Source organism: Cupressus sempervirens, chromosome 11, assembly GCF_028749045.1.
Source record: "Cupressus sempervirens isolate cs-2001-9-10 chromosome 11, ASM2874904v1, whole genome shotgun sequence".
NCBI lineage: Eukaryota > Viridiplantae > Streptophyta > Pinopsida > Cupressales > Cupressaceae > Cupressus > Cupressus sempervirens.
In genome coordinates this window covers 347,489,733-347,503,604 of record NC_143128.1, presented here as the reverse complement: position 1 = coordinate 347,503,604, position 13,872 = coordinate 347,489,733, and the positions used below count along the sequence as shown (strand labels likewise).

General features: G+C 35.4%; 1 protein-coding gene across 1 annotated transcript; it reads right to left on the bottom strand.

The window, feature by feature from the left end:
* Positions 1 to 7,710: 7,710 nt before the first annotated feature.
* LOC149529512 (putative inactive purple acid phosphatase 24) lies at positions 7,711 to 13,591 on the bottom strand. The gene is made up of 13 exons (XM_089808686.1): positions 12,852 to 13,591; positions 12,656 to 12,743; positions 11,873 to 12,139; positions 11,642 to 11,750; positions 11,407 to 11,524; positions 11,182 to 11,314; positions 10,636 to 10,814; positions 10,097 to 10,283; positions 9,487 to 9,554; positions 9,052 to 9,154; positions 8,789 to 8,977; positions 8,139 to 8,219; positions 7,711 to 7,959 (listed from the first exon to the last, which is right to left on the bottom strand). The coding sequence occupies exons 1-13, from the start codon at positions 13,169 to 13,171 to the stop codon at positions 7,891 to 7,893; spliced, it is 1,911 nt and encodes a 636-aa protein (XP_089664812.1). The 5' UTR covers positions 13,172 to 13,591; the 3' UTR covers positions 7,711 to 7,890.
* Between the last annotated feature and the right edge of the window lie 281 nt (positions 13,592 to 13,872).

Here is a 13,872-nt window from a genome sequence, read left to right as displayed (position 1 = left end):
GTTTAATGGGTCAAAGAGGGTCATAGGTCACCCTATGACCCCCTTTGACCCATATTACCCATTTGAATATGTCCCTAGGGGTCCGAGGACCCCTAAGGACATATGCCATCATTTAATGGGTCAAAGAGGGTCATAGGTCACCCTATGACCCCCTTTGACTCATATTACCCATTCGAATATGTCCCTAGGGGTCCTAGGACCCCTAGAGACATATATCGTCGTTTAATGGGTCAGAGAGGGTCATAGGTCACCCTATGACCCCATTTGACCCATATTAGCCATTCAAATATGTCCTTAGGGGTCTTAGGATCCCTAGAGACATATATTGTCGTTTAATGGGTCAAAGAGGGTCATAGGTCACCTTATGACCCCCTTTGACCCATATGAATGATTCGACTATGTCCCTAGGGGCCGTAGGACCCGTAGGGACATATGTCATCGTTTAATGGGTCAAAGGGGTTATAGGTCACCGTATGACCCCCTTTGACCCATATTACCCATTCGAATATGTCCCTTGGGGTCTGAGGACCCCTAGGAACATATGTCATCATTTAATGGGTCAAAGAGGGTCATAGGTCACCCTATGACCCCCTTTGACCCATATTACCCATTCAAATATGTCCCTAGGGGTCCTAGGACCCTTAGAGACATATATCATTGTTTAATTGGTCAAGAGGGTCATAGGTCACCCTATGACCCCCTTTGACCCATATGAACAATTCGACTATGTCCCTAGGGGTCCTAGGACCCCTAGGGACATATGTCATCATTTAATGGGTCAAAGAGGGTCATAGGTTACCCTATGACCCCCTTTGACCCATATGAATGATTCAAATATGTCCCTAGGGGTCCTAGGATCCCTAGGAACATATGTCATCATTTAATGGGTCAAAGGGGGTAATAGGTCACCCTATGACCCCCTTTGATCCATATGAACGATTCGAATATGTCCCTAGGGGTCCTAGGACCCCTAGGGAAATATGTCATCATTTCATGGGTCAAAGAGGGTCATAGGTCACCCTATGACCCTCTTTGACCCATATTACCCATTCGAATATGTCCCTTGGGGTTCGAGGACCCCTAGGGACATATGTCGTCATTTAATGGGTCAAAGGGGGTCATAGGTGACCCTATGACCCCCTTTGACCCATATGAACAATTCGACTATGTCCCTAGGGGTCCTAGGACCCCTAAGGACATATGTTGTCATTTAATGGGTCAGAGGGGGTCATAGGTCACCCTATGACCTCCTTTGACCCATATGAACGATTCGACTATGTCCCTAGGGGTCCTAGGACCCCTAGGGACATATGTCATTGTTTAATGGGTCAAAGAGTGTCATAGGTCACCCTATGACCCCCTTTGACCCATAATACCCATTCGAATATGTCCCTAGGGGTCGTAGGTCCCCTAGAGAACCCTATGACCCCCTTTGACCCATATTACCCATTTGAATATGTCGTTTGGGGTCCGAGGACTCCTAGGGACATATGTTGTCGTTTAATGGGTCAAAGAGGGTCATAGGTCACCCTATGACCCCCTTTGACCCATATTACCCATTCGAATATGTCCCTAGGGGTCCTAGGACCCCTAGAGACATATATTGTCATTTAATGGGTCAAGAGGGTCATAGGTCACCCTATGACCCCCTTTGACCCATATGAACGATTCGAATATGTCCTTAGGGGTCCTAGGACCCCTAGGGACATATGTCGTCGTTTAATGGGTCAAAGAGGGTCATACTATGACCCCCTTTGACCCATATTACCCATTCGAATATGTCCCTTGGGGTCCAAGGACCCCTAGGGACATATGTCGTATTTACCAAGCCTGCCCGGTCAACCCCAAAGACGTGTTTATAGAGAGTTTTAGTGATACTCAGACTTCGGGTAGCAGTCTGACAATGTTATTTTGATCAAAATTGAATGAAACGAAATGGGTTTTTTAATATCGCTCTCTAGATTCCATCAATATAATTTCTGTCAAATTCTGAGTTCGATAAGTATTTATTAGTTAATTATCAATGAAGATTATTGTAAAGTGCTGATTGACATACTAAATGAAAAATAGCTATAACTTTCAAACGGTATAACATTTTTTAAATCTAAAAGTTGCATCACATTCTATACTTCGCCTAGTATAAGAAAAAAAAAAAAAAATTTGATCAAATTTTCTATTAGTTAGGGTGGTCAAACACGGGACTTTTTTTAATCTGAATAAGTTTTGGTAGAAAATTCATATTTAATTATTTATTTGGAATAAAAATATCAAAAAATATGCATCAATCCGGGCATGAGTCTAATTTTCATATCTATAATTATATTAAAAAAATATTATGATTTGATTTTGATTAAGGTGGTCAGACATACACCTACTTTTTATTTTCGCCCTAAAATTTTTTTAGTACTGCATTAAAATTCAAACTTTTGACCAATCAATTATTTTTTTCTCCTGATAAGGCCTAGTAGTTTAGAAAGTACATTCAATTTTCTACAAATTATTTTCTTACAACTTTTTGATATAAAGTCCATAACCACTTCAAAATTATGTGTCAAGTTGACATAAACTTGATTTACTGATTTTTCACTGCCACTTAAGGCCATAGTTTGGTACACCATGATCCTGCACATACCCTCATGTACCTTTTAATGTGCTCTAAGGGGCATTAATGGGTTCTAATATGTCATAAATGGTCCTAATGTGTCCTAAGTGGTTGAGTGGGCCATGATGGGTCCTAGGACCACATAGGATCCATTGTTACCCCTAATGATACATTAGAATCATTTACATCCCAATCATGTGTCCTATAGTGGTTAATGTGCTCTAAGTGGTCTTAAGACCAATTAGGACCCATTATGACCCCTTATGATACATTACCTAGGACCACTTAAAACCAACTAGGACACATGGTTAGAACTCGTTATAGCCACTTAGAATCCATTAGAAACCCTTATGACACATTAGTGTGTGCTATCATGGTTAATGTGTTGTAAGGGGTTGTAATTGGTTCTTATGTGTTCTAATGGCCCCTAATGTATCATAAGGGGTCCTAATGGGTCATATGATCACTTAAAATATATTAGAACCCCTTAGGAAACTTTTGGACCAATTAAGACACAATATAACCCATTAGTGTGTCATATGCCCCTTAAGTTGGTCTAAGGGGTATTAATGGGTTCTAATGTGTTCTAATTGGTCCTAGTGCATCCTCAGGGGTCCTCATGGGTCGTCAAACCACATAAGATAAGTTATGACCCCTTATGAGATAGTAGGACCCCTGAGGACATATTAGCATGTGCTACGATGGTTAATGTGTTAAAAGGGGTGGTAATAGGTTCTAATGTTACCTAAAGTGTGCTAATGGGTCATAATGGAACTTAATGTGTCATAATGGGTCCCTAATGACCCATCAAGAAACCTTAGGACCCATTTGGACATATGAGACCCCTAAAGTGTGTCCTAGACAATGATTAGTATGCTTTAAGGGGTCTTAATGTGTCATTGTAAGGAAACTGAGGTACTAAAACAACTTCCTACACTAATCCCTCAAGGAATGTATTGTGCAAATTCCTATTAAATCCTTAAAATTTCATATTCGATATTATGTAAACAATAATATTGCAGTCAACCATGAATACAAAAAACAGATAGAGAAAGAAAATACATAAACACAAAGATATGCCAATGGGGAAAAACCTTTCAGTAAAACAACCCCACCCCTCCAAAACCTACACAATGTATTATCTTCAACACAAAGGTTACAACACACTTGCAGTGCAAGTTCTTTCAGGACACAGAAGATCGATTCAGTAGCAACAACCAAATACAGTTTTTCACTCTCTCCTATCTACAACCCTAAAAATGCTTATATCATGCACTTTCCATTTTTAGGGCAACTTCCAAAGAAGAATAATATTAGGGTTTTACCATTCTCCAAAAAAATTGGAACCCAAATTTTTTTTCACGTGCTAGATAGAGACTCGAGTGTACAGTACTTGATGATCTATTGCCACATGTCTTATTGTCTTCACCTATCATCAAATCTTCCAAAGATAGCTCTTACGCATCATAGGAATCCATCATAACCATTTTAGTCATGATCTCCTTATATAAAATTCAAGATGCTGACACATGCAAGTGGAGTGACACATCAACATGCCAACTAGACATGCACACTCACACTTAATTACATTATTTGCAAAAAATACATTTACAAAACAAATAATAAGAATAGGAATTATCCAAGGTTGAGACACCTTATTCCTAACAATCATAATAGGTTGTAATGTGTCTTAGGAGGTTGTAATGAGTCCTAAGGGTTTCTAGAACCACTTGGAACCCACTAAAATACTTTATGACAAATTAGTACTAATTATGACATATTAGAATCCTAAAGTGTATCTTACGATGATTAATGTGTTATAAGGGGTCATAATGTTTGCTAATGGGTATGAATGGGTTCCAAGAGGTCACAATGGGTCCTAAGGGTTCTTATGACCACTTATGACCCATTAAAACCATTTAGGAAACATCAGAATGTATTAGGACACATGAGAAAACGTTAATATCCAATAATGATTAATGTGTTGTAAGGGGCCCTAAGAGGTCCCAATGTGTCCTAAGGGGCTTCTATGGGTCCTAATGTCTACTAAGGAGTTGTAATGGATCTTAAGGGGTCATAGGACCACCTGGGACCCATTACCATTTAGGAACCATAATGACTCCTTATGAATATGTTACAACCACATAAAACCCTAAAGTATACCCTATAATTAGTAATGTGTTCTCTCCCCCTATCTCCCTCCCCCTTCTCACCTTCTCTATCTCTCTATCAATCTATCCCCCCTTATCACCACCCCCACCCCCCCACTTCTCTCTCAACATAGTTAAATATGCATGTCAATTACCAAACTAGAAATAGTATATAATCGATGCAATGAGTAATGATCCTAACTAGTTAACTACAAATCATGTTGACAATAATGTGTTAATTCTTAAAATTCGGCTAAGTCCAAAATTTCTTAAGAACCCACAAAACCAATAATCTTTATCTTATCTCCTATAAAGTTGAAACCACTCTCAAACATCTTGAAAGTATATCTTCATAAAATGTCACTTAAGTATAGGAAAGGAAGAGAAAGAAGAGTATACAACTTATACTTAAATGTTACATTTTATGCATCATCCCAATGCTAAATTTGGCTCAAGATAGTGCTTGATGGATTTTACTTGCCAATTTAGAAGGGATATTTACATATAAATGTATTTATTTAAGAAATTTACATAGCATGCATGCACTATAGTTCGCATGCGTCATGCTTTCAATTCTCAAAGCTTGAGACTCAAACAACCCAAGCCATAACACATGTGACCTACTGTGTGCACACAATATAGTGTGATTGCACCATGGCTTATATTGGAGAAAAAACAAGTTGCAACTTTCTAGTCCTCCATCTTTGTTCACTTACTGAGCCATAAGTAGAATATGTCTCACATCTTGGGCCTTTGTCATTGATGTCAAAGGGGGAGAGTTAGAGTGAAAAATGATATACTTGTACAACTTATATTGTAAGGGGGGAGCACTGATATATCAAGCTTTAAATAAGAGCATTTTTTATTTGGCATTGAACACCTAGTCATTTTTCATTGTGTTGTTATCAGTGTAAAATGGGGATATTATTGGCAAGCAAGTGTTAGATGAATAATGAGATATTACTATTGATGAAAACATATCTCATTTGCATGATCACTTGGGTTGAAAGTCAAATTTTTTAAGGTTTGAATGTGAAAAATGTCACCAAATTCCAAGAAGAGAATACAAGACAGATCAGTCAAATAGTTTTGGTTAGTGATCAAAATCAAAGTTATCAGATGAGGCTACAACTTTTTAAAAGTGAGATACATATTTATAGCATATAAGCTATTGGTATGGTCATTTGTGATAATATGATGAATACCATTTGTTTTGGTGATGTGAGGTTGAATAGTTCTAGAGTATGATCAAGTTTTAGAATAATTTGTGAGATCAGGTATTTTGGCTTAGCTAATTGATTGCCTTGTCAATTCGATTTCTTAGCAATAATGGGATGGCATCCAGGATAATGTGGTTCAATTTTGTATTTTGGAATTGAACAAACACATTTTGTAAAGGGTTGGTGAAGTCAACTAAACTAATAAATCACAAGGGTATAAGGAAAATATCTTTTGGCATGTGAGCATATATGGAATGTGATGTGATGATGTATTGTGTGGGCCTTGGTGCTGAATTATATATAAGAGAAGATGCATACTTCAATGGAACTAATAAGACATTGAGATGTTATGCATTAGTTCATTTTGATGTAATACTTTCATTGTATTTAGAGAGTGAGTCCAAAAGGTGGATGTAACCTTCATTCTAGAGAAATGAGATCTCTTTTTGTTCTCAAACTCCTAATAGGGTTGTAGGTCCCTCAAACAAGGTCTTGTCACCTAATAGGGACTCATGTGTGAGTCTTCTATGTAATGAATCTTAACATGGTCGAATATCATGTAGAGATAATTCCATATTAGTGCATAATCTTGTGAGTTTAATTCTCGCCAAAGTTTTCCCTTGGCTAGGGTTTTCTTGAGAATAGATCAGGGTGTTACAAGTTCTTCTTTGATGTGAGCTTTACTTTTATGTGTTGTGATTTATGGTTGTATATGGTTAAGTTATAAACTGTGGAATTAGTTTAAAAGCGCTACAACAGTACTAACCCCCCATCCTTCAGTGTTGCTTGATCTTGAAAATTCTTTAGATTACATGTTTGAAATGTCTTGGGTTTAGTATTGACACCCCTACATCTATTTTGGGTCGTGCTAATGTGATTTTGGCTCTCTTGAAGTTTATGCTTGAAGGTTTCTCTTTCTCTTTCCTCAATGTTCCCAAAATATTGGATAACACCCTAAATCCTTTATGTACTCAATCTTTCACAATACAATTTGAAATCTCTCCAATCTCATCATCCACACTCTTTTATATTTACTTGTCCTTATAATCAATGGCCAAACAATTGCAGGGACCAACATGTAAAAACACCTTTAAATAATATGCTAGAATGTGAGGATCTCATTTTCTTAATTAAATTCCTAATGGATTGAAGCTCAATAGATAATATATATTGAACAAAATTCAATTTAAAATCTTAAATAAATCAACAACTCTCTAGTTACATTTTGATCTAACTTTTGATTTATTAAAAGATAAACCATTTGTTACTCACCATCATTTCTAAAGTGTTCAACCTAATTGAAAGTAACGATCTAACATGTAAATAGAAACATAGTATCAAAAACCTTGGACAAAAAACACTTTATTATTATTAAATTATATAAAAACATCAACAAAAACTCTTTGGAAAAGAAAATCAAGTATTGCCATTAGATCAGATTAAATCTAATGAATGCAAATGCTAATATTGCAATACTTATACATTTATAGTATCATTTAACTAATAAGTTTTTATTAATCGTAAATATCATCACAACTATTCCATCAATGACCACTCTTCCCCTCTCCAATGTTATAGGTGTTGAAATCAAAGAAGAGCTATTGTCCTAATTTTGTTAAAAGAATGTCATCTAATAATTTTTCACTTAGAATAAATAATATGCTTCTTGAATTCCTCCTTTTATGATAAAAATCAAGAGAGAATAACTTAAACAACACTAACTTGTAGACTAAAATAGTTAAATAGTCAAAAATAATTTTTATTAAACTTAATTTGCTCCTTCACTTGTTGTTTAAGAGCTGCTACAAGAAAGAAATAGAATCAATCAATCATTTAGTCTATGCATTTAGAAATATTAGGAGATTAAAGTTATGAGCTTGAAGTAATCTTGAAGTAATGACAAAAGTCATCAATCCCTCTAAATGACAGAAGAATACTTAATAATTTTGAATGTATCCCTTGCTTCTCTTGTCTTAGAATTTATAAACTGCAAAATCCAAAATGAAAAAAAAATCGGTGTAAGCAAAAAAGGATGGTATAGCTGGATTTTTTTTTTTAAAAAAAAAATTGTTTCGTCTTTAGTGCATTTTCTCTGGAGATTAGCCCATCCCCACAAGATATTTCATTCTCATTGAGAAAAAAACAAAAAAGGGAAAGTTCCATCACCTGAAATAACAATTGGTGTGTGGTCGCATGAACACGAGAATACCCAAACTCAGAGAAGCGTACCAAACTCCAACTATCAGCCTATATTCAACAACGTGTAATATCTTTACAACCCAATAAATAAAAAATATTGAGTTGAAGTTAAATATTTCAATTTACTCTTTTTTTTCATAAGTTCAAATAAAGATTTTTAGCTAGGATTTGTATAAATGATACATGTGAAAATACAATCTAATAACTGCCTACATTCCATGACAGCCACATCTCTCATAAAAAGTTAAAAAAATGATAGCATATGTACTAATAGCTGATCATACATGTATTTATATCTTTTTTGGATGTTGATTGGTTCATTTGTGCAAAAAGTACTATTTTTTTGGAAAACTACTATTGGGAGGTAAAAATAACAGATTTGAGACCAAATGTTAATTTTAAGAATTGACAAATGTTGACTTAGTTCTAAGTGCCCAAATTAGCCTAAAGAACTACCAGATTGTCTCCCCTAGTTTCTTTCATTGTGATTTCAGATAAACATTCTAAATAAGTTCAAACATAGAATGTGCTATTTAAAAAAATATATATATACATAAGTTCCCATTTCATAAGTTAATTACATCTTTTCAAGCTTATTGCATTAAAGAATTACTCACATCGGATCGAAATTTGTCGAGAGAAAATCCTGCCATCCCAATAACCGCATGAATGGGCGCACTGTAATTGATGGCAGAATACGTATCTATGCCCTTCACATCCTTCTCTGGAAGAGATTTGCAGGTACTCTGAAATAAAGCACATGTACGCTCATAGTTGTGAACATGGCCCCACAATGCCAAATCTACCTGTAAAAATTTCTTGTTAGCTCAATAAAAGTTACAATTTTGAAGGACAAGAATAGAGCAATCAGCTTTCTAACCTGGTATTTGAGAAGAAGTGGTTCAATGGCTGAAACGAATTGGTCGTCTACGCTAGGAACAGATATCAATCCTTCATCTATACTTGAATACATGGGTCTATGGCTGTTGTTTTCCAAACAAGATTCACCTTTTTGTTAATATGGCAATCATTGATTCTAAGTTTACTTGCGTGGGACAAAGGAAAGATTGTTATCTTATGGTTCAGATTAGGTGGTTCATTTTAAATCACTTTTAATAAGATTAACTCTCAATGTGATAAATTAAACAATCTAAACAAATCAATATTAATATGATCTAAGACGAACCACCTAAATAAATCAATATCAATATTATTTGAACTGAGCCACCTAAACAAATCAATATCACTATGATTTAAACTGAACCACCTACACAAATCAATGTCTACAGTATATTGTTTAAACCATCTATCTTACCCTGTGAAAATAAGCCACGGAGTTTGCTTGCGGTCCACAGAAGCCAAGTCATGCTTTATCCATTCATACTGAAATCCAATAATCAGTCCCATCAATGATCTACCATACCTTTATTAAGATATTTGAAAAACATGTTTATTATAATATCGCTATCGAATTCCACTGTCATGTTTCATGAATAGTGGTTCACAAGAACTCATCTCTAATAAAAATGAATCGAACATTAGCACAAATTAGCACAACTTACATTGAGACGATGCTCTCAAAAGTGAAACACAAAGAAAAATGAATAGCACTATGCCTATTTAAATTTTTTTTTTTAAACCAAAAGCATAAAGAGACTATAAATTTATTAATATTAAAGAATTGTTTACATCATAATTTATAATAGCTATCGAACCTTTACAACTTTAATCTAGAACATTGACTAGGCACACCAATCAATCACTATGACTAACCATAAGCCTATTATTTTTGATAATTCTTCTTATAGTATATTATGTCAGCTTTCATAAAACAATCGAGCAATTTCTTTTGTAGTCTACAAATTCAGATTTGTGAAAGATAGTAAACCGAATTGTTTTCTAAATAAAGATTAGAAATTGAGTACCTGTTCACTACCCACAGTCCAGTTATGTTCGGTAGACATAACTGTGAAATGCACGGGTCCTTGACTGATTGAATACCATGGCTTGTCCTCAGCAAGTGTCGGCATGGGGAAGTATTTCTCATAAGAAACTCCACATTCTCCTCCAGAGTCTGTCAACTCGTATACCGAGTTACTGCCCGGAAAATCTCTGTAGTTCACAATTATGAACATAGTTCTTTCTTTCATTAGGAATATTTTCATTTTAAGCTATGTACAATTATGAACATAGTTCTTTCTTTCTTTAAGAATATATTCATTTGAAGCTATGTATAATACTTAAATCATATTATGGTAAATTGTGAGTCTTATATCTGGGAGGTCTTAGATTTTAGTCTATTTTAATTTAACAAATAAGAATAATTAATCACAACATATAATAATAATTAATCACAACACATAATAATAATTAATCTTGATTTTGATGCATTACCCATAAAAAATACTTAAATCTATCCAAAATAAAGTAAAATTGATAACCAAAATAAAGTAAAATTGATAACCTTTCGTGGTTGCCAATGGCAGTCATGTAAGATACATGGGAAGCAAGTGGAGATATCATATGGAGGAAGAAGTCCCATTCAACAAGAAACCCCGTTGCGTAGCTGATATCTCCAATATGGAACACAGAATCCACATCTTCTTCTTCTGCCATGGCCTTTATAACTCCCAGTGACCCTGGCTGCCAATAACTTCGGTGTCACACAAACATTTCTTCTTGATGAATAATGAATAAAGGATGGTAAAATATTCAATCAAGAAGTGGAAAAGGGAGCGTGGTATAGAGATACATCTACAAAGTGTAATTGGCATAAAGATGAAGTAACAAAAGGGTTAGATTTAAGCAATGGGCTATGCAAAATTAAACAGAGGAGAACCTTTGTCATCTGAATTGCCCAATTTCAATCAGTGAGAGCGTCTTCTTAGAAAGATTAAGACAACCATTTAAATTGAAGTTTATTCATAAACAAGCAAAGGCAAGCAGAAGCTAAACTAGTAGATAATATAAAATCCTCCCTTCCAACCAAAATATAAAGATTTTTGTATACCTGAATGTAATGCTCGTCAGATGGATCAAGAGGAGCCTTGCCCATGTCCCCAAAGGAAAGAAATCTAAGCTCACTTGCACCTGCTGCAGGAGGGGTAGAAAATTCCACAGTGTTACTCCACCCCACATCATCGCTGATTACAGGAGGATTTCAGATTTGCAAGTCAAGAAATATAATTTAACCTTCAAACATAACCTTCAAAAAACAGTTAAAAATGCTATAGACCTTCCATATTTGTAAACATAATTAGATGTAGGATGAAGTCCATTCATTATGGCTGTATGGATATATCCTGGATCATGCCACCCAAAGTCTTTAGCTGGGCTTGGAATGAGCCGGCTACCTACAAGAACCATTGTCAAAAACAACTTTCATAATCCAGAATGGCCACCATAAGCAAAGAATTTGTTTTCCAAAATGAGGTTGAAAAGAGAATTTATGAAAGGTTCATAGTATTCACCACACATATCATCTTGAGTGAAAGTAGTGACATTGGATTTGGACATAATTCCAGGCCCATATTGTACAAACTGGCTGCTATTGCTTCCGCTGATCCATGTTACTCTCATCTATAACCCCCAAAATGGAATACCATTCAGAGACAGGTATATGAACTGTGAAGATCATGTAAATCATAGTGGATAATAACCATTAGTATAAAGTATGAAGATGAAAACCATCATTTTCTTACAGAGGAGGCTGTGGATTCTATGCTTGAGAGATGTGAATAAAGAGGCATATTTGGGTTGGAGAACTTGAGAGGCTGAGACCTATGAAGGATGCAGGGCTTCTCATAACCCCCTCCAAAAAGAACAAACTCTATGTCCGTGCGTATATTCACAATGTGGAATGTTACAGTTCCACTGCATGTCTTCTCCACACAACGCCCTCCCTTCTTCTTTTCGCATTTGCTTTTCTTGCATGATGTGTAGGAAGGATCATTCTTCATGAACTGGGACTGCCATCATGCATTTTATCCAGTTAAAATCATCTCTTTATTCTAAATCATGGAAGTTCAATTTAATCTTTGCCTCAATTGCTTTTACCTTATATCAGATTTTTGCAATCCATGTCAATGTATTCTTGTATTCTTACTTCTGAATTTGATTGTATAATAACATTTAGGATCATACTACATGATCTATCATCATCAATTTGTTCTCTTTGATTCTCTTCCATCCTGATGACAGATCATATAATATGATCCAAAACATTAGAAATAAGAATACATCTATATTTACAATTAGTATTGGAAGACCTAATAATATAGTGCAATCTAAAATATTCCTCTTATAGATGATAGATTACAGAATACAATCTGAAGCACACTATTTTGATTTCTTTCAGAAACATTCTTCGAAATATGAGATTGCGTTTCTACCATAGAAGAAGAATAGGATTTTGGTTTCTTTCTAAAACATTTTTCTAAACTTCAATTATTTTTTACCATTGAAGAGGAGCGAGTAGGATTTACCTTCACAGGATAGTGACACAACAGAGGATGTGATTGCAAATCTCCAGTTTCAATGTACAGGAAGCCATTCAAAAGACAATTGGTGATGCTGTAAAACATTTGTTACAACTATAAAATTTAGCACGAATTTCTTCCCCTTGAAACATATAAAAATCTCATATACAGCATTGAGTTTGGTGTAATTGAAATTCCATACTTGCCACTTGAAGGAGAAATCATGGCAACCCAATCATCATCCTTGGGATTCAACATCCCCTGGATTGTCACATTCACGAACTGTTCATCTTCAAGGGGCCCCGTTGTACTCAAATCCATTTTTACATACAAATTCCTGTCTGAACACTGCTTTAAAATCCTCCTGTTAATGCATCTGAACCCTGTTTCACAAGGACCATCTTGATCCATTTGGGTATTCAAGCTTGTGGATCCATTGCATGGTGAAATAGAATTGAGACAAGATGAGAGAATGATAAATACAATTCCACAAAACATTCTATCAACTCTGAATGCCCACATGTCTGCTGCAATTTGGAATTTGTTTGCTGATTTGCAGGGCAGTAGAAACCAAATTTTCTAGAAACCAAGAATGTTTAATGATTCAGTTATCTGTCAGAGTATATAAGTTCTAAGCAACACGATTTACTCCAAAACGAACGTGCAAGGCTGGTTTTCTTGTTAACTTGCATAGAACGATTGTATGATCGAACATTCTTCATAGATGGGAAATCTCGATTATATTCAGGTTTGTATTAATTAATTTTCTTGTCCTCACCGAAACATTTAACTTTGTCTCATCATTTCAAATAACTGAAATTTGCAGGGCCAACCATGTAAAGTGTAAATCTTTATTGGTATTTCAGTCCATTGGATGAAAGGTGGGGTTAATCGCAACTAAATCCAAATGTTACAGACGAAGTGAATGGTTTTGTTTGTTTTCAGGCATTCACTGGAATCCTCTGGCGATATTAGTGATTGGGGCAATGGTGAGCAATACGTTTGCTGTGAAACCATGGATTATGGGCCACAACTATGAAGATAACGTTCCGTGAACGTTACAATGGTGGAGTTCCAACTGGCTTTGTCAAGAGCCAAGACCATAGATGACTTCTAAGATAATGTTTGTTTTACTTTTGAAAGTTTTAAGATATTCAAGCTATATGAGAGAATATGCTAGGAATATAGGTGGCATTTTATCGTTCCATGGAAAATAAGCAAAC